General features: G+C 45.3%; 2 protein-coding genes across 6 annotated transcripts in view; both read right to left on the bottom strand.

Moving 5' to 3' along the window:
- The window catches only part of LOC126335893 (uncharacterized), a 137,516-nt gene extending 125,323 nt beyond the window's left edge, over positions 1–12,193 (bottom strand). Inside the window, exon 1 of the mRNA XM_049999364.1 lies at positions 12,104–12,193. Within this exon, the coding sequence (XP_049855321.1) occupies positions 12,104–12,193 (90 nt within the window). The remainder of the gene's footprint in view (positions 1–12,103) is intronic.
- Positions 1–21,681, bottom strand: part of LOC126334563 (extracellular sulfatase SULF-1 homolog) — a 1,305,433-nt gene that overhangs the window by 1,038,984 nt on the left and 244,768 nt on the right. The window lies entirely within an intron of this gene.

Raw genomic sequence — 21,681 nt, forward strand, 5'->3', positions numbered from 1 at the left:
TCTTGCTTCTTTTGTCATTTGCTGAGCAGCTAACTCTGCTTCACGTACACGAAGCTCATCCAGTTCCCGCAGTCGTTTAGCTGTGTTCTGTCCAAATCTTACCCCTAACTTCTCCAGAACATTAATACTTTCATAGTTCCCACCATTAAAAGTTATTACATCATCAGACACTGCTAACTTTACTGGGTCTTCCTATGTAACCACTTCTTTAGTAGCTCAGAATTTGCCAAATCTCTCTAAATAGGTTTGATTGCCTCCGTTGCTGCCAAAGGAAGAGAATGACATGGCTTTTCATCGGCTGATATTCGATGAAACAAAGTGCTCCAAACAGCTCTTTTCATCTTCTCCAGATTGTCAGTTATCTGTAATGGCCTTCCCATAATATTCCTGTAATTCATCGATTACTTTGTCCGTTAGTCTTGCCATAAGACAGTATCAGAAACAAAGGACTGATTTGTTTATTCTTAATGCCAACTTCTGAGACGTAGCAGTAGGCACAAAACAAAGCAATTCACAGCCTTCTAGACTGTGTAGTTCGCAAGATATGACTGCTCAACTGTGGTAGTATACGCGTAGCCGCGAAATTTGTAAGTCACACGTCACCAATCAAAATATTATTGTCTGACTTTAATGAATTGTATACAAAAATGTTCAGTAAAGTCTAAAGTACATTATGGAGTAGAAAATAGAAAATGTCAAATTTCAACGGATTTCACGTTAAGGGACCAGAACTTCTGGTGGAGATAATTACCAAGCGCAACTAATATCTTTGATATTTTCAGTCCCTGAGTATACTGTTTGCTTAAGTTAAAGATATTAGTATATTGTGCAATATAAGATGTTCAAATTTTAAAGGGAGTCTCCATTGCAGGTACTTGTTTTGAAACTGACGTGTTTCGCACTAGTGCCGTATCTTCAGAATTTCTATAAATTAACAATGACGTGCATATGTCAAAGTTGTGACCACGAGCCTATCCAGTCCCTGTTAAGTAAGCATTGTCTTAAACGACTTATAAAATGAATTTGCCTTAGACAGCGTAAACCGTGCTAATGAAACAGTAAACATTGAATGGGGTGCAATCACAGTCATCAAATATAAAACTCTAAGGCTAAAAGGATAAATAATTCTCTTATAAAAATTCGTTCTAAAACAGGTAACAATTAGAAGTCAATGCCCGAATCTGTGCGCACAGAGAACCTAATTGTGAATTTAGACAGTCACACTCAGTAAATCATAAATACGGATAGTCCGTTCTAGCAGCTATCTGTTTCAGAAGAAATTTTTATAAAAACTTATTTGTCTATTCAGGCTATACTATAAATTTTTATCCCGGAATTTATGTCGGCATAGAAAAATGGCTCTGTGCACTATGGGACATAACATCTGAGGTCATCAGTACCCTAGAACTACTTAAACCTAACTAACCTAAGGACATCAAACACATCCATGGCCGAGGTAGGATTCGAATCTGCGACCGTAGCGGTCGCGCGGTTCCAAACTGTAGCGCCTAGAACCGCTCGGCCACCCCGATCGGCTGAGCTTGTAATGGTACTTGAATTACGTAACCATTATGGTACCTCACCTGAATCTCTCGATACCAGTAATATTCTACCGTAGTTCTGTTAACTACTTAACATATTTCTGAGACAGCATTCATATTTGATTTCATTTGTGATAAAGATCGATACGTTTATATTGGAATGATATTATTCTTATGTGTATTCTTTCTTTTGTCACTGTGATCTTTGACGTACTTGTAACTCTGATTTTTGGGTGCGTAAACGATTGTTAGTTGTTAGAGAGTTGTTAGAGAGTCGGACCTTCAGAAAGTCAAGTCGTGGACGTCATGCTGGAAAGACGCATAACGTAGTCAGCTTATAAAATATGAACTTTAACAGTGACTGTGAGGAAGATGTTTTGTATTGTGAAGTGATGTTTTGTGTTTACGTGATATCGCAATTAAAAGGGAGTGTAACTTAAATTCGGAGTGCTGATTGCTTTTTTTACATCACCATTGTCCTGCAAAAGTGTCATCTTCAAGAATGATTTGTGAAGCGCATCTACAAAAGTTTTGAATATAGCAGGATAAAACCTAGGCCTCTTTGCGTCCGAGCTTGGAATCATAACCACCTAGATCTTCAACGATTGAGCCGTGATTTTATGACGAGACCAGCGTGGGAAACACAAAAAGACGAGTGCCTAGATTTTTTATTATTACATGAAATGACTTCATTAACTGTGCTCTAATGACACCTACCACATAATATGACTGTTGTTGCCCGAAAATGCAGTATTTAGCAGCGTGGGCAACACAACAATGGTTATTAAATGCTGACCTTTATTGTAGTAGGGTTGTTAGAAGCTGTAGCACTCTGTGCATTTCGCAATTACTACATTGACGTGAATCGAACTGGACATTCTCCTCAAGTGTGCAGCTTTCTTCCGCAGTGTTCGTAGTGCGGCAGCTATCGTAAGAACGCTGAGGCCTTCCCTGCTATCTTCTCTTAAGCCCGTCTCACACGGAGCAAGGTTCGCCGCTAGTTTGCGAGATGGCGTGCGTGCCTGCCGGCTTGCAGGGAAAGGAGCCGGCTATCTTCCATGCCGAAGCTCTCCCACGGTGCAAGATCGGCAGCTAGTTGTGTTGTGATCGACTGCATGTTGTATCGAACGAAGATGGCTGCTTCAGGTACAGACGTTCAGAGCAAACTGGCGTTATTAGCTGTTTTGGTGCTAAACGATGCAGAAATGCATTCTAATGAGAGAAGAAGAATGAAAGAATGGACGAAAAACTGGATTAAGAGGAGAAACGCTGGAAAAGGTGTGCTCTCCATGTTTCATGAAGAGATGAGGTTAATTCGCATAACACCTACTTTTGTTTGAAAAGTATCACAATTTCATTACTGTTTGATTTTGTAAATATACCAATAATGACTGTTATATACGACTTTATTTTATAGGATAGAAGATCGTACATCCTTTGCAAATTTTATACGAATGGATGTATTGGTAGCTGCAACTGTTTCCAGTGCCTCTGCACGCGAGCGTTCATTATAATAGTTTGCGCTTTTCACGACGTACAGACACTGTTCTTCCCTATAAGTACGTATCAATGCTCCAATCGCTTCCTTGGACCACTGCTGTGCCATTATTTAATAATTATAGGAATTCCTACCGCACCTCACAACAGCAGAAAAGCGACTATCAACAAAGGCTTCCCGCCCAAGCTTTCCGCGTCTGACGTCACAAACGAAACGCCTCATGATTGGCCAACGCAGGTGGCACGCAGGCAACCTTGCAAGAAAAATAGCACCGGACCTATCCTGGAAATCTTACAAAGTTCCCAGCAAGATAGCCCTCTAGCAGATGACGGAGCCCGCAAGGTAGCCGCCGCTCGAGCCAGCAAGGAAACTTACAGCGAATCTCGCTCCGTGTGAGACGGGCTTTACCGACAGGGCCGCGGCTCGCTCTGTGACGGCTACGGGCAGGCGGGCCGGGGAACCCGTTCCCCACCGGCGCTGCGCTCCGTGAAACGCGATACCGCACACCTGTTGTGGAGGCGGGCGTGGCCGGGCAGCGGCACCGGCTGCACTTTCGCCGCCTCTCTACAAGGACCCGCCGCCGCTGCTGCGCGCTGTTCTCTTCTGCTGGGCTGCGCTGCCCCGTCCCGTAGTGGGTCGCTCCGGTGCGTTCACAGAATGCCGGCTGTCACACTCTGCCGTCTGCCTCCACGATGGAGACACTTTCTCTTAACTGCAAACGGCGGTGTTAGCCCCTTTTTGAGGTTCGCCGATGACATTGTAATTCTGTCAGAGACAGGACTTGGAAGAGCAGCTGAACGGGATGGACGGTGTCTTGAAAGGAGGATATAAGATGAACATCAACAAAAGCTAAACGAGGATAATAGAATGCAGTCGAATTAAGTCAAGTGATGCTGAGGGAATTAGATTAGGAAATGGAACACTTAAAGTAGTAAAGGAGTTTTGCTGTTTGGGGAGCAAAATAACTGATGATGGTCGAAGTAGAGAGGATATAAAATGTAGACTGACAGTGTCAAGGAAAGCGTTTCTGAAGAAGAGAAATTTGTTAACATCGAGTATAGATTTAAGTGTCAGGAAGTCATTTCTGAAAGTATTTGTATGGAGTGTAGCCATGTATGGAAGTGAAACGTGGACGATAAATAGTTTAGACAAGAAGAGAACAGAAGCTTTCGAAATGTGGTGCTATAGAAGAATGCTGAAGATTAGATGGGTAGATCACATAACTAATGAGGAGGTATTGAATAGAATTGGGGAGAAGAGGAGTTTGTGGCACAACTTGACTAGAAGAAGGGATCGGTTGGTAGGACATGTTCTGAGACATCGAAGGATCACCAATTAAGTATTGGAGGGCAGCGTGGAGGGTAAAAATCGTAGAGGGAGACTAAGAGATGAAGACGAGGTGCATTCAAGTTCTAAGGCCTCCGATTTTTTTTCTAATCAACTACTCACCCGAAATCGATAAAACTGGCGTTACTTCTCGATGTAATCGACCGGCATATGTATACATTTTTCACAACGCTGACGCCATGATTCCATGGCAGCGGCGAACGCTTCTTTAGGAGTCTGTTTTGACCACTGGAAAATCGCTGAGGCAATAGCAGCACGGCTGGTGAATGTGCGGCCACAGAGAGTGTCTTTCATTGTTGGAAAAAGCCAAAAGTCACTAGGAGCCAGGTCAGGTGAGTAGGGAGCATGAGGAATCACTTCAAAGTTGTTATCACGAAGAAACTGTTGCGTAACGTTAGCTCGATGTGCGGGTGCGTTGTCTTGGTGAAACAGCACACGCGCTGCCCTTCCCGGACGTTTTTGTTGCAGTGCAGGAAGGAATTTGTTCTTCAAAACATTTTCGTAGCATGCACATGTTACCGTAGTGCCCTTTGGAACGCAATGGATAAGGATTACGCCCTAGCTGTCCCAGAACATGGACACCATCATTTTTTCAGCACTTGCGGTTACCCGAAATTTTTTTGGTGGCGGTGAATCTGTGTGCTTCTATTGAGCTGACTGGCGCTTTGTTTCTGGATTGAAAAATGGCATCCACGTCTCATCCATTGTCACAACCTACGAAAAGAAAGTCCCATTAATGTTGTCGTTGAGCGTCTACATTGCTTGGCAACATGCCACACGGGCAGCCATGTGGTCGTCCGTTGGCATTCGTGGCACCCACCTGGATGACACTTAGCACACAATCCTGCATCACGACCTGAAAATGCGAACAGAACCCACAGAAATGCCAACTCTGGAGGCGATCTGTTCAACAGTCATTCGGCGATCCCCCAAAACAATTCTCTCCACTTTCTCGATCATGTCGTCAGACCGGCTTGTGCGAGCCCAACGTTGTTTCGGTTTGTTATCACACAATGTTCTGCCTTCATTAAACTGTCGCACCCACGAACGCCCTCCGACACATCCATAACTCCATCACCACATGTCTCCGTCAACTGTCGATGAATTTCAATTGGTTTCACTCCACGAAAATTCAGAAAACGAACGATTGCACGCTGTTCAATTAAGGAAAACGTCGCCATTTTAAGTATTTAAAACAGTTCTCATTCTCGCCGCTGGCGGTAAAATTCCATCTCCCGTACAGTGCTGCCATCTCTGGGACGTATTGACAATGAAAGCGGCCTCATTTTAAAACAATGCGCATGTTTCTATCTCTTTCCCGTCTGGAGAAAAAAAATCGGAGGCCTTACAACTTGAATGCACCTCGTAGACTAAGCAGATTCAGAAGGAGGCTGCAGTAGGTACTGGGAGATGAAGAAGCTTGCACAGGATAGAGTAGCATGGAGAGCTGCATCAAACCAGTCTCACGACTGAAGACCACAACAACAACAACAACAACAACAACAGTAGAACAGGCTATAGTGCTAGCGAGACATCACGATGAGCCAAGTACACTGCTGAAGGATTTCGGAACGAGTAGCCATCGAGTAGTCACCGGAAGGGTCCACCTATTCGGTGATGTAGCGTATATGACGATAGAATGTTGAGATAGCTGCGGCGTAGGTGACGATGTAAACACGATATCTGAGTAGCCAGTTATTAACAGGTGTGTAGCGAATTTGGCAGCACTTCGCAAGTTAAAACTTCGAACGTGGGGTGGTAATCGGTGCAAGAAATATGGGTCAGAGCATTTGTGAAGCTTCACCACCACATCCTAGATGTCTCGCACAGCTCTCGCAGTCCCAAGCAGTGTAAATGAAAAGAAATTGCCACAGTTCGCCGGAGAGATGAATATTAAAAGGCCGCTGGCATTTTAGGTTGGTTTCCTATGTAGCATCTGACTGTGCGAGATGTCGGCAACGTTCCTATTTGCAGTCAGCCCACGATTTTTTTGGATGGCAGGAAAAGTTGGGATCATTTCGCAACTTAAACAAGGAAATGTCATCGAATGAAATCAGGTGATGCTGAGGGATTAAGATTATAAAACGAGACACTTTAAGTAATACATGAGTTTTTTATCTGGGCAGCAAAATAACTGATTATGCCCGAAGTAGAGAGGATGTAAAATGTAGACTAGCAATGCGTTTCTGAAGAAAAGAAATTTGGTAATTTCCAGGAATGATTTCGTATCGAAGTTGCGGTGTCCAAACGATATATATCGAACGTGCGGTCGTAAATCGATTAGGCGACTCTGGTGGCGAGTATTGTGATAAATTATTTGTGATCGTCATTCTTATCTGTTTTCCGTCGTTCCCTTAGTTGCTCTAAACTACATACATCCGCGAATTCTTTGTGAGTTGCAAGGAATCCCAGACGATTTATGTCATTAGTGAGTTGGGTATCTCGTGTTCTTGACGTTTTTTCGGCGGATTCTCTCACACGGAAAAATCTAATTCCATGTTTATCCAGCGTAGAAAATTGTTTAACTTTTGTCGCAGATATGGAGTACCACCAGACGAAGAAGGAAGGGACTATGTAGACTGTGGTAGTGTGAAGTGTGTAAAACTTCGTAAAAAATGTTTAGATGCTGAAATACAGTTTACAATTTCATTGCGGACAGTGCGGAAATTGAACGAGTATCAGAAAGAATACATGATTCGACACTTCCAAATTATCGATCCAGGCTACCGTTATGGACTTTCACATGATGACAACACCGACGACGAGTAAGATAAGTCGTCTCCTTTGCAATTACATCTATTTTTGTAACACTCTTCTTTTGTCGTTGCTGTAGCGATCACCGTAAACATACACTCCTGGAAATTGAAATAAGAACACCGTGAATTCATTGTCCCATGAAGGGGAAACTTTATTGACACATTCCTGGGGTCAGATACATCACATGATCACACTGACAGAACCATAGGCACATAGACACAGGCAACAGAGCACGCACAATGTCGGCATTAGTACAGTGTATATCCACCTTTCGCAGCAATGCAGGCTGCTATTCTCCCATGGAGACGATCGTAGAGATGCTGGATGTAGACCTGTGGAACGGCTTGCCATGCCATTTCCACCCGGCGCCTCAGTTGGACCAGCGTTCGTGCTGGACCTGCACACCGCGTGAGACGACGCTTCATCCAGTCCCAAACATGCTCAATGGGGGACAGATCCGGAGATCTTGCTAGCCAGGGTAGTTGACTTACACCTTGTAGAGCACGTTGGGTGGCACGGGATACATGCGGACGTGCGTTGTCCTGTTGGAACAGCAAGTTCCCTTGCCGGTCTAGGAATGGTAGAACGATGGGTTCGATGTCGGTTTGGATGTACCGTGCACTATTCAGTGTCCCCTCGACGATCACCAGAGGTGTACGGCCAGTGTAGGAGATCGCTCCCCACACCATGATGCCGGGTGTTGACCCTGTGTGCCTCGGTCGTACGCAGTCCTGATTGTGGCGCTCACCTGCACGGCGCCAAACACGCATACGACCATCATTGGCACTAAGGCAGAAGCGACTCTCGTCGCTGAAGACGACACGTCTCCATTCGTCCCTCCATTCACGCCTGTCGCGACACCACTGGAGGCGGGTTTCACGATGTTGGGGCGTGAGCGGAAGACGGCCTAACGGTGTGCGGGACCGTAGCCCAGCTTCATGGAGACGGTTGCGAATGGTCCTCGCCGATACCGCAGGAGCAACAGTGTCCCTAATTTGCTGGGAAGTGGCCGGGCGGTCCCCTACGGCACTGCGTGGGACCCTACGGTCTTGGTGTGCATCCGTGCTTTGTTGCGGTCCGGTCCCAGGTCGACGGGCACGTGCACCTTCCGCCGACCACTGGTGACAACATCGATGTACTGTGGAGACCTCACGCCCCACGTGTTGAGCAATTCGGCGGTACGTCCACCCGGCCTCCCGCATGCCCACTATACGCCCTTGTTCAAAGTCCGTCAACTGCACATACGGTTCACGTCCACGCTGTCGCGGCATGCTACCAGTGTTAAAGACTGCGATGGAGCTCCGTATGCCACGGCAAACTGGCTGACACTGACGGCGGCGGTGCACAAATGCTGCGAAGCTAGCGCCATTCGACGGCCAACACCGCGGTTCCTGGTGTGTCCGTTGTGCCGTGCGTGTGATCATTGCTTGTACAGCCCTCTCGCAGTGTCCGGAGCAAATATGGTGGGTCTGACACACCGGTGTCAATGTGTTCTTTTTTCCATTTCCAGGAGTGTACTCATAACGCAGCCACGAGAGTCGCATGATGGATTTACGATCGCACGTTAGATATGTATCGTTCGGACACAGCAACTTCGATAGGCAATTATTCTTGGAAATTACCAGAAATTTATTAACATCAAATATAGATTTAAGTGCTAGGAACTCTTTTCTTAAAGCAGCTGAATGGAGTGCAGTCATGTATGGAAGTGAAACATGGATGAAAAACGTTTCCGTCAAAAAGAGAATAGAAGCTTTTAAAACGTCGTGCTACAGAAAAATGCTGAAGATATGATGGGTAGATCACGTAACTAATGAGGAGGGGCTGGTTGGTTCAAATGGCTCTGAGCACTATGGGACTTAACATCTATGGTCATCAGTCCCCTAGAACTTAGAACTACTTAAACCTAGCTTACCTAAGGACAGCGCATAACACCCAGTCATCACGAGACAGAGAAAATACCTGACCCCGCCGGGAATCGAACCCGGGAACCCGGGCGTGGGAAGCGAGAACGCTACCGCACGACCACGAGCTGCGGACGTGGAGGGGCTGAACAGAATTGGAGTAGAAAGAAATTTGTGGTGCAACCTGACCAGAAGAAGGAATCGGTTGGTAGGAGTCATTCTGAGACATTAAGGATCGCCAGTTTGGTATTAGAGAAAAGTGCGGTAGGTAAAAATCGTAGGAGGAGACCAAGATGTGAATTCAGTAATTAGATTCAGAAGAATGTAGGTTGCAGAAGTTATTCGGAGCTGAAGAGGTCTGCACAGAATAGAGTCGCATGGAGAGCTGCATTAAACCGGTCTTTGGCTAAAGACCACAATCACAACAACAGCAATAATGACGACAAGGAAAGGATTTAGGGGTAATAAAAATAGAGATATATTCTGCAACCTGAATGGAACTGAAGAATAGAAACCGAGGGCAGCCTTCACTGACCTTACACGATGACAAAACGACTGAGAGAACACGTACTGAAACAAAACTAGACACACACAGCTAAAACTTAAAGAATTGGAGGGAGAGAGTTCAGTGAAACTTACCACACGAGTGACGTCGATGGTCGGCAGTCGTAATCCCAGATATTTCCGCTCATAGAGAGAACGAAACGTGGTGTGAAAACAAACAACACTGCCGTGTTCTGTTCAAAGTAATGATCAGCTGAACTACTAATACTGCCTGGCGGCAAATGTCTACAGCTATAGTTGAGTCGACGTTAAATTGATCCCGGAAAGCTGAAGTAGGCTGGGCTTCACGTAACGCGATTTCGTGAACGTGTCTATGGCAACGCCTCAGTGTTGTCATAGTTGTATGGACGGCTATTGCTTTCGCCGATAGTCGCTGTTGACAACTGACGACAGTGCTGCGAGGTGTCGGGGATACTCTAACGCCGCCTTGACCACAGACGCGGTAGCGAGCGGTGACGACGGCTGTAGCTGCTGGTCTGTCTCGGAGTTCACACAGACTGGGCGCACATGCCGTCAGCCAGACGTTTAACAGGTGGTCTTCGGACTTCAAAAGTTAGCGCCATTGCCATTTATGTGGCAGGGCAAGAGACAAAACTCTGGCTGCTGAGGCATACTGATAGCCAATACCTTTTTCTCACAATGGGTTTCATGCACTGGCCCTGTCCCAACGGCGGGAACAATGGTTTTCACTGTGTAAGAGTGTCTTCATGAACAGGAAGATGCCCGTTGCAAACAGTTTTTAACGGCTGCCGCCATCTTGAGTAAACTGTTAGCTCCTCAAAATGACGGCAGCCTAGTAATCGTTACCACATAGCTTCTTTTGTCTCGGAAATTCCTCTAATGGTTTAATTCGTGAATGAATTTTTAAATACCTCGAAATAAAATTGATGGGGAAATTGTGGGTACACTAGCGCATTGTCCCACACGAAAGGGTCATGACTGTCACGTTATTTATTGCTCATTAATTCCCACACAATTCCTCTTGTTTTCGGTCTTGTGCGGCCGCCCACGCGCTCATTACGGCACGAGGCGGTCTTGGGAGAGTTCGTAACACCTGTTGTTACAAGAGTACTGACTAATGCGAGATGAGGGAGCCGACAGTGTCTTGGGTGGATTGTCAGTAACGCACAATTATTTTATGTTTTTATCCAAGTCCAAAGAACACTGAAAGCGAACAATGGACACCTCAGATCTGTTTCTTGCCTTTTCTTTTCGTTCTCTGCTGATATTTGTCTTCTTATGTCTGGAGGTGCTATTCCTATGAGTGGAAGGATTTTGTTGAATGGGATTGGTCTTGGGCGCTCAGTGACTATGCGACCTGTCTCATGAAGAGCAACAGCAATCTGGTTAGCACGTGCAAAGTTCCTGCAGACTGGTTCGGCATACTCTGCAACAGAGCAAATGGTTCAAATGGTTCTGAGCACAGTCTGGAACCGCACGACCGCTACGGTCGCAGGTTCGAATCATGCCTCGGGCATGGATGTGTGTGATGTCCTTAGGTTAGTTAGGTTTAAGTAGTTCTAAGTTCTAGGGGACTGATGACCTCAGAGCCATTTGTACCATGTGATAACTTAGCTTTTACTTCTTCGAAGGTTGCTCCCTGAGCAGCGAGAGTTATTTCATTTGCATAAATAAAGGACCGGATTCCAGTGTTGTGTGGCTGATCATTGGTATATGTATATTGTATAATTTTGGAGCCAGCACACTTCCCAGGTAAAGACCATTTTTTGCATTTGTCATCGATTCTCTTTGTAGTCAGTTGGTAGTGCTTAGTTGTGTACAGCTTCTTTGTTAATTTCTTATAATTCTCGGTAAGCAGTAGCAAGTTCGATAAAGGCGACTTCTATAATCAGCTTTATTTTATCCCTTCCTCGATAAGCTGAAGGCGACTTCTTTAACCGGCTTTATTTCATCTCTTCCACGATGTCCTGGGTTAAATTAAGTGTTTGACTTGTACATGACTCTCCTGGTCCAAAACCCGAAAGGTTCTTGAATGATAATCCTGTCGACAGACTCAGAAAGTCGATTCAAAATCATTCTCTCCATAACTTTACACAGATGGCACAAATGTGATACAAGTCTGAAGTTCTTGGGGCTATTCGGCTCCTTGCCTGGTTTAAGCAAGACTTTTGTTTTACGCCAGATAATATTTTAACACACGTCAAAAGCGAAACAGGGAGACCGCAAGTGTTTGAGGGACGGACGCCACGTCTTCTCGGATAGGGGATAGGGGGCCATAGACTATCTCCTGTGAGCCAAATCGCCGCCAGTTTGAACGTCGAGCGTCGGGAACCTATTACCACCAGCACTGTACGAGGACAAACGCACTGCATAGGTTTCAGCAGCGGACGATCTGGTGGTGGTTGTTGGGATGTTTAACGGGGACTAAACAGCTAAGGTCATCAGTCCCCCATTCCAAAAAAAAGGCGAGACGAAAATTTACGGAGCAGGACGATCGGCGCGTGACCTTTGTTGACACCTCGATCGCCTACCTCAACTTCCAACTTGGCATCGATGTAAGAACAATTGCCACCTGGTATGACTGTATCAAGTTTGTTTCTGATACGCTGATTGTTGGCCATGCTTGAAGTGCGTCATTATAATTTTTGTAACAAATAAATTCTTGAAATTTCTTCGCATTTGCGGAATCTTTCTGACATTAGAGACAAAAATTTCCATGAGTCGCCAGCTCGTAAAACATTGGTACCTAATGCAGCTAGTGTCAGAAAGTTTCCGCAATTGTGAGTAAATTTCGTAAATTTAACACAGGTGCAAGATCGCCACCAATGTCTGTTTCTTCGGTAAATGGATTCTTGTTATTTAGTGCCTTAAAGTCGTGTTGAAGGCGTGCTCAGTTAGCCTCAATACACTACTCAACGACTGGGATGAGGCCACGAAAATCATCACGCGACCGTGGAACAGTGGCGGCGTGAAGCATCTTCTAACGAATTCCGGTTCGACTTGCATCGATCTAATGGGCACGTAGAGAGTAACACACGCTCCGTGAACCTATGTATCCTGCTTGTCGACAAATTTGTGTCAAGACAGACAGTGACTCACTTGTGGTCTGGGATGTGTATTCGTCACCGTGGATCGGCCTCCCAGGTTATTCGGTCTTACCTCAATCGAGAATTTATGGAGCGCCGTAGATAGCCGTATACGCACAACGATATAAGAACAATTCTGGGTAGCGGTGTGAGATGCAATCATCGATATCTCTTCAGAACGCTTCGACGTATTACTGTAATTTTAGGACTCACGGACGAGCGACTCGCTAACTCGCTATTAACGTCATGCCCAATGCGTTCCCTTGACTTCTGGCCGCCCACTGGAATACTACCTGAATGGTATTCCATTCTACTGCGAATTGTGCGTTCAAGTACGGGAGGAGATGGAATAGCAGATTGACGACTTGTGTCGAATGCAAAGCTCACCGCAGTGGTAGAGAAGTGCCCATGTATCACCAATGCGGATTCGGATCTGTCACCAGGACTTAATTTTAAACTTTCACAAAGCAGAAGAATAAATTCTATTCAGTGGATGCTTCTCGTTATGTCCCAAGAGCTCCAAATTTAAATATGACTTAATAGGTCCACCACGACAAATATTATTATATTTTGTTGTTTGAAAATTTTTGCAACGTTAGCGTTAGAGGCGGATCACTAACCCTAACTGGACAGGTACGGCGAAGAAAAAGGGCCGCATCCATATTAAAAAACGAAAGATGAAAACTTTAGCTTTCAACATATTCACGATGACAAAATTTGCTGGAGACAGACTAAACGGTCCGGGATGAAAATTTGCTGAATATTTTTCCAAGTAACCGTCGCGGCGTTTATGGTAAACGATCTGTAAAACGACAGAAAACGTAAATCTGGTCTCCCCGGATGTGCGTACAACATCTAGAACACTGTGCCACCTTGCCCAGTGTTTCCTTAGGATCAGATACAGCGAGCATGGAATGCGTAATTCCTTGCAAGAATATCTCAACTTGTAAGCTGAACAAGTCCCCAAGTTATGAGACGCACACTTTGCTACTAATCTTTATCGCAAACTGGAATCAGTGATGTCCAGCTCTACAGAACCGGTTGTTTTCAACAGGGGAAAATCGAGGATTCCCCCTCCACATTAGTCCTATAGTATGAAGTTGAAATGTAGTAAGAGATTTAAATTTACTTTTGTTTCATTAAGATCATAATCAGGTTATCTTGAGAAAAAATTAGCTAAAAGATACGTGAATGCACGTTAAATTGGTTTGTGGCGTCTGACGTGGGAACTGCCGGTTAGAAGAACAGACCTCCAAAAAATACAGACGGGACGGCCCGCGATTTGGTACTCACTACGATATGTTAGAACCTATGCTATAAAATTGTGCGGAGGGGAATTTTCTGATTCTTGAAAGCTTGTGGTTGGTGCAGAGACGCGGAATAATTCTCGCATTGGTGTTCTAACATGTTTTTCTGACTGCTCCAAGTGGGGTAACGTCGAAATTTTACGGAGTGAACGTAAAACGGCAATCATAAGCCATCGAGCAAAGACGTCGCTACGGGAGCCTGTTTGGCGGGTCCCGGAGCTGCCAGCTGTCCGTTCGAGATTACTTCTGAGGAAATGCACCGCTCATTGTATTACCTGTCTTGCAGCTTGCGTTGGGTGCAAGTGAGATCCTCGCAGCTGAAGCGGAGGAATTTCACACAGGAGTTTGTTTAGACATAAATTTTAGTCTTTCTTAACAGCGAGAGCTACGATACCTGCAAGCTTAGGTGGCCACTAACACGTGAGGTCCAAATAGTTTCTCTTTTATATTCATTTGTTAGATTCCATTATTCGTTCATTTCATCAAGGGGAAAGTCGAGGAATCCTCCCTCCACTTTGCCAACCATAAATAATTTTACTCGGTGTATGCTAGTTAAGTTTGACTATCACTAGTTAAGTTTATCATTATCCAAATGTATCTTTGATGGAAACAAATATTTTCGTGATCCTTAATACGGTGTATAATTCAAGCAGATAATATCCTGACATTATTATTTTTGAGATGTCGTGTTATTGGGGGGAAAATCTGATTAATTTGATAATTTGAGAAAGATATGTGAAATACTCCTATCAGTAAACATGGCCATACAATAATTAGCATTTAATTCTGTTGCACACAGATCATAGGTGATGGTTTGGAGGGTGTTTTTCTGTGCCTACAGCCGGCAGCTGTGGCCGAATGGTTCTAGGCGCTGCAGTCCGGAACCGCGCGACTGCTACGGTCGCAGGTTCGAATCCTGCCTCGTGTGTGATGTCCTTATGTTAGTTAGGTTTAAGTAGTTCTAGGGGACTGATGGCCTCAGATGTTAAGTCCCATAGTGCACAGAGCCATTTTTCTGTGCCGACATAAATTCCAGGGTAAAATTTTATAGTATATCCCTAAGCCTCATTTTAAACACCGCCCTTCCCAATGTTGACTCCCTCAGTTTAGGTCACGAACTGGCAAAGCTCCTGCTAGCTCGACACTATATTGAGCTCAGTGTGAGGGCGCCGTTGTGCTCAGGGGGAGGCGAGGTCTTGAAAAGCCCCTCCCATACATCGTTGCGGATTGCAGCGAGCCCTAGCCAATGTTATGGAAACGATTCACGTTGCCAACTTTGGTGTGGCATTGCTGTCTCTGCATAGTGCCATACTTAGGATTTCCTCTTGCATGTTATCCAACGTAGCCCTCCGTGTGCAGCTAAACGTAGGGAATAACTAAGGGGGAAGTATGTAGTGGCAGAAATATTCCTTCTTTTTACAAACCAGGAATTGGTACAAAGCAATCCACTATTCGTTACCAACAGCGGAGGGGAAAGCGTGGAACAACCACACGAGGATGGTAGTGCGGTGATCTTTAACACGCCTCCTCCCGATCACGAGCGCAGTGTGTGTGTTAACATTCACCGCACCTCCTGCTCCCTGGGTGCTGTGACCGCCAGCGACTGCTCTGCCCCACCAGTGACTCAGCGCCCGAGCGCTCACGACCCACCAGAGGCCTTGTCGCTACAAACACAGCTCCGCTTTCGCAATGGCTCTTTCCTTCCTTCGCAGTGTGCAGCTGGAACAACGCTCTATGCAACCCGCTCGCTCTTTGTCGGCTCGGGAAGTACTAAGATATTCTTGCGATATGAACTTCGCGCAACACTTTGTGTTTTTAGCTCTCAGAACGGTGTGTCACGTGCTCTCAGGGTGTCGTTCTTAGGAATTCATAACTGATGCAACAATCGCGCTACGGGTACAAAGAAAAGAACAGCTGGGGAATTTTTAAACACTCAGTATCTTCTTTTCTCGGAGCATCTAAATGACCTTGCTCCAAATATCCGTGCGTTTATAATCAGTTGACAGACACAGCAAATATTACATTTCTCTCTCGGGCCTACCTGCGTATAGTTATTGTCTTGTATAAGGGATTCACAGAGGACTACACATTTTATTTATCTTCAGTCGCAGTAACAACCTCGCTCAATTCCCAGAATGTCATGTGCTGATTTTCTTCACGTTCCATAGTATGTGTCATACTGGGATGATGAGAAGTATCGCTGCCTTTCGTCAGCTCTTCAGAGTAAACCACGGATATGGCGCATGCATTTCTACAGCAGCAGGGAAGTTTCAGTTGGGACAAATTCGGTGCAGTATATTCGAAATGTTCCATTAATTCAGTGGCCATCACCGATGACAGACTGCTGTTGGTAAGTAGACTGAGGTGACAAAAGTAATGGGACACCTCCTGGCATCTTGTCGGACCTCCTTTGGCCCGGCGTAACACAGCAACTCGACGTGGCATGGACTCAACACCTCGTTGGAAGAACCCTGCAGAAATACTGAGCCATGCAGCCTCTACAGCCGTCCACAACGGTGCTGGATTTTGTGCACGAAATGACCTGCTGATTATGTCTCACAAATGCTCGATGGGATTCATCTCGGGCAGTCTGCATGGAAAAATCTCTCTCTCGAATTTCCAGAATTTTCTTCGAAACAATTGCGGACAACGTTGGCCCGGTGACGCGGCGTATCGTTGTTCGGGAACGTGAAGTACAAGAGAGGCTGCGAACGGTCTCGAAGTAGCCAAACCCATTACCAGTCAATGGTCGGTTCAGTTGGTCCAAAGGGTCTGCAGCTCGTTGTCGTGCGGTAGCGTTCTCGCTTCCCACGCCCGTGTTCCCGGGTTCGATCCCGGCAGGGTCAGGGATTTTCTCTGCCTCGTGATGACTGGGTGTTGTGTGATGTCCTTAGGCTAGTTAGGTTTAAGTAGTTCCAAGTTCTAGCTGACTGATGACCATAGATGTTAAGTCCCATAGTGCTCAGAGCCATTTGAACCATTTTTTGGTCCAGAGGACTCAGTCCATTTCATCTAAACACGGCAGACACCGTTACGGAGCCACCGCCAGCTTGCGGACTGGATCCGTGGTTTCGTGGGGTCGCCGCCACACTCGAACCCTACCATCACCTCCTACTAACTGAAATCAGGACTCATCTGAACAGGCCATGGTTTTCCAGTCGTTTATGTTCCACCCGATATGGTCGCTAGATCAGGAGAGGCACTGCAGGCGATGTCGTGCTGTTAACAAAGGCACTCGCATCGGTTGTCTGCTGCCATAGCATGTTAGAGCCATATTTCGCCGCACTGTCCAAACGCACACGTTTGTAGTACGTCCCTCACTTTTTTACGAACCACCAGAAACCACGTGACTCCTATAGCTTAGAAAATATTCCTTAACATATAAACTTCATCACAGTACAGAAAGTACCTGTTACTGTTATCTGAACAGTTCCTCAAACAGATAAGGGTCAACGAGTCTTCAGAAACTTCAGACTGACAGACCTACAGCCAACTCGACACTCTGACACCTTTGTTATGCGGGACAGGACGGCGTATGGGCTACTGTGTTACAGGGGAGTCGCGGTCTCATTCACACTAGATGTCAACGGAATGGACTGTCATGTCACGTCACTGTGAAATTATGGGCGATACACACTACAAGTAACGTCAACACGACGTCACTCCACTGAGTACAGCACTGAACGGTGAAACTTTGTTTTTTAATGTATTAATTTTTCCAGTACACGCTCATACAGCCATTCCAATAGTGGAATGGCAGTTATGACGATACGAACGTGAGGATAACACTACAGCCAGACCCCGAGGGCATAAAACCTGCGACCGGACTGAGAATCGAACACAGGCACCTTCGGTTAGCAATCCACGCGCTGATCGCGCAGCTACCGAGGCAAACGGGTGAAATTTAGGTTACGAGATATGATCCGTGATAAAGAAAAGCGGAGTATAATGTCGAAACTGAGGAACTAACAACAATAAAGTTTATTAACATTCAAAGCAAACTTCGTATCGGATATTCTTGATTAATTTTGTATGGTAAATAGCTGAGAAGTGAAAGAAAATTTCAAAACATCGATAAATATTAGCTAGCTAAAAAGTATACACACAAGCACATCACACAATTTTTACAAGTGAATACATAGACCCTGTTTCCCTTACCCATTATAGCTTTTTTCGTAACTAGCATATAACGTCTAAACAACTGTACTTTTCTCCTATAATAGAGCTGACCTTTTAATTTATTAAAAGGTTATTTAATTAAAATTGCTCCATTAAATTACGTTCGTCAGCTCTGTTCTGTTATTGTAATACCTAAATCATTTTTCGCTTTGGTGTCTGGCCTCGTTCATGGAAGAGCACTCAGTGACTCCAGTGAAAAAAATATCTAAGTCGTTCTGCAACGTCCGCCTCCGTAGAGTAGCTGTAGCGTTACCGCCTACCACGCAGGGGGCCTAGGTTCGATTCCTGGAATGGGACTGGGTGTTTTGTGTCCATCACCACTGCGTGTCAGTGTAACCCTTGCTTTGAGTGTTTTCTACCTTCATCGTGTGCAATCGAGAGGTGTGCCCAACAGTGAGTACCTCAATATCATTACAGTTCTATCAATGCAACAGAAGTGTTTCACGTGCTTATATATGCCATTCCTTCCATCGTGACTAGCTTCCTTCCTCACTTTTCAGTCTCCTATACTCTCACTCACCACCCGTAACAAACTGGCTCTACGATTGCACCGTCCACTGCTTCCTAATGTATTGTTCTTCACTCAATGAGAAAAAATGGTTTTAAAAATTCGCTATAATGGAAATGTTCTTTTAATATCGTGGATTGTCTTCCATGTTAAGATATTTATTCATGAGTGTTTTCCTTTGGATATCACTTTGCTTACAAATAACGGCTGTCGGTTGATACATTCGCTGCTATTTCTGTCAAGTTGAATTCATGTCTAGTGTATACTCCACTACGGTCTGGTTTTCAAGGCCCAACGTAAGGTGCTTGCCCCTTTGCTTCCCAACACTAGATTAATAAGAAAATAGTTAAAATACAACATGATTTTAAATTGGATAGAAAACATCCACAATTCAAAATATACAAAATATATATACTAAAAATAATAACAGAACTAGTAATAAGTAAAAAGTAAAATAACTATTTCTCAATTATTTCTGTGTAGCTAACTAGATCTTGCAATCAATGCTTTCCTCTAAATTCTTCTGCCACTTGTACAAATGTAGTGTATCAAACTTCAGAACACGCTAAATAGAAATAATGAACAACGCAAGAAATTACTAACGAACTCAGTCTGACAGACACTTGAAAAATATAGAAGACCAAAGGAAATAATTATCTGGACAGTAACAGAGAAAATAGAAGCACAGAACGGATTGTCTTATGAGCACAAGTAAAATGTAAACTGTTTTTGTAAAACGAAAATTGTTATTTTGTAAGTAAAAGTTTATAAAGGCGTCACCTAAAAAGGACTTGCAATATGGCGGACGAACTCCCCCGAATGGGGCCTCCCGGCCAACAATGGCATACGATCATTTATTTTTATTTTGCAACATCTGGAATTTGTCACAAAAATAAAGCAATGAAAAAATGAAGAATCCAGTACTATAACGTGAGTGAGCACGGAAAAAATAGGTTCTGGTTTTAGCAGACAGTGACTTATTCCCCGCCACCAAAGTCAACATCAAAACACTCTTCCTGAGTGTCCTAGACGGAGACGTAGCCTGACGTGACTGTCCATGCCGCCGACTGCCTGTCTCATTGCCGCCATTTAAAATGCGTTGTGGGTTGTTTTGATGTGACTTTACGTTCCGTTACGTCAAGTGAGAATCGGCCTTAACTGTGAAGAACGTCGTCACCACTAGCCGTGTAGCAGGGAGCGGCGACTGCCTGCAACCTGTTGCTCGCAGACGACTACGGCACGCTGGCCGGCAGCCTGTATCCGGTAGCTGAGGGCCAGCAGGGGCCACGGGGCTGCCGGAGGCGGTTGTCTTCGGCGCGGACGCCAGCCGTGGGTAGACAGGAGAGCCGCGCGCCACCTAACCGACTGGTGATCAGCGCAGGTTCTCCGCCTGTCCGACGTGCTACCGGTGACCGCAGCCTGTCCTCATTCCTAGCTTTGCAAGGAGAACACAGTCAGCAGCTCGTGCTCTTGTGGCTGTCGTTGCCGACTCTCGATCATAGGTCCTCTGGTTCGGTTTCCAGCCGGGTGGGGAATTTCATTTGGTACTGTGTGTGTGTGTTTGTGTGTGTGTGTGTGTGTTTGTTGTTGTTTTTTTGCTGTCATTTCATCGACGGGCATAAGATGCAGAAGTGGCGTCCAATAGAAAGGCTTGTACCAGCCGGCCGAACATCCCTCCGCCAATAAAATTGCAGCGAAATGCAGGAAGATCTGCAGCGGATAGGTACTTGGTGCAGGGAGTGGCAACTGACTCTCAACATAGACAAATGTAATGTATTGCGATTACATAGAAAGAAGGATCCTTTATTGTATGATTATATGGTAGCGGAACAAACACTGGTAGCAGTTGCTTCTGTTAAGTATCTGGGAGTATGCGTGCGGAACGATTTGAAATGGAAAGATCATATAAAATGAATTGTTGGTAAGGCGGGTACTAGGTTGAGATTCATTGGGAGAGTCCTTAGAAAATGTAGTCCATCAACAAAGGAGGTGGCTTACAAAACACTCGTTCGACCTGTACTTGAGTATTGCTCATCAGTGTGAGATCCGTACCAGGTCGGATTGACAGAGGAGATAGAGAAGATCCAAAGAAGAGCGGCGCGTTTCGTCACAGGGTTATTTGGTAAGCACGATAGCGTTACGGAGATGTTTAGCAAACTCAAGTGGTGTAGCTTGCTGTCCAGATTCCGAGAGGGTGCGTTTCTGGATGACGTATCGAATATATTGCTTCCCCGTACTTATACCTCCAGAGGAGATCACGATTGTAAAATTAGAGAGATTCGAGCGCGCACGGAGGCTTTCCGGCAGTCGTTCTCCCCGCGAACCATACTCGACTGGTACAGGAAAGGAAAGTAATGACAGTGGCACGCAAAATGCCCTTCGCCACACACCGTTGGGTGGCTTGCGGAATATAAATGTACATGTAGATAATTTTATATGCACATTTCAATTCGTTTCATTTCAAGGGAAGCATTTACGCCACGGGTCACAATTCTCTCACCTTTCGTCGGCTGTTTTACATATCTACATGTAACAAATTCTGCTCGAGTACGATCCGTTTCTGAAGCGGTTTCGAGAAATCGAGATTCAAATTTTCATGAGAATGTTGAATACCATATGAGTGCGGCAGCCGTCGAGCAGAAACGTTGGTTCATTTGTTTACAGTGTTTATTTTTTTATTTTTTTTCTCGTGCCCAGTTTGAGGCGGCATGTCAAGGATTGCGCTTCCCTCCCGCCGGAGGTTCGAGTCCTCTCCCGGGCATAGGTTCAAATGGTTCAAATGGCCCTGAGCACTATGGGACTTGACATCCGAGATCATCAGTCCCCTTGAACTTAGAACTAAGAACATCACACAGATCCATGCCCGAGGCAGGATTCGAACCTATGACCGTAGCAGTCTCGCGGTTCCGGACTGAAGCGCCTAGAGCCGCTCGGCCACCGCGGGCGGCACGGGCATATGTGTGTGTGTGTTGTTCTTAGCATAAGTAAGTTTAAGTAGTGTCTAAGTCTAGGAATCGAGGACCTCAGCA

This window comes from Schistocerca gregaria, chromosome 2, assembly GCF_023897955.1.
Source record: "Schistocerca gregaria isolate iqSchGreg1 chromosome 2, iqSchGreg1.2, whole genome shotgun sequence".
In the NCBI taxonomy this organism is placed as follows: domain Eukaryota; kingdom Metazoa; phylum Arthropoda; class Insecta; order Orthoptera; family Acrididae; genus Schistocerca; species Schistocerca gregaria.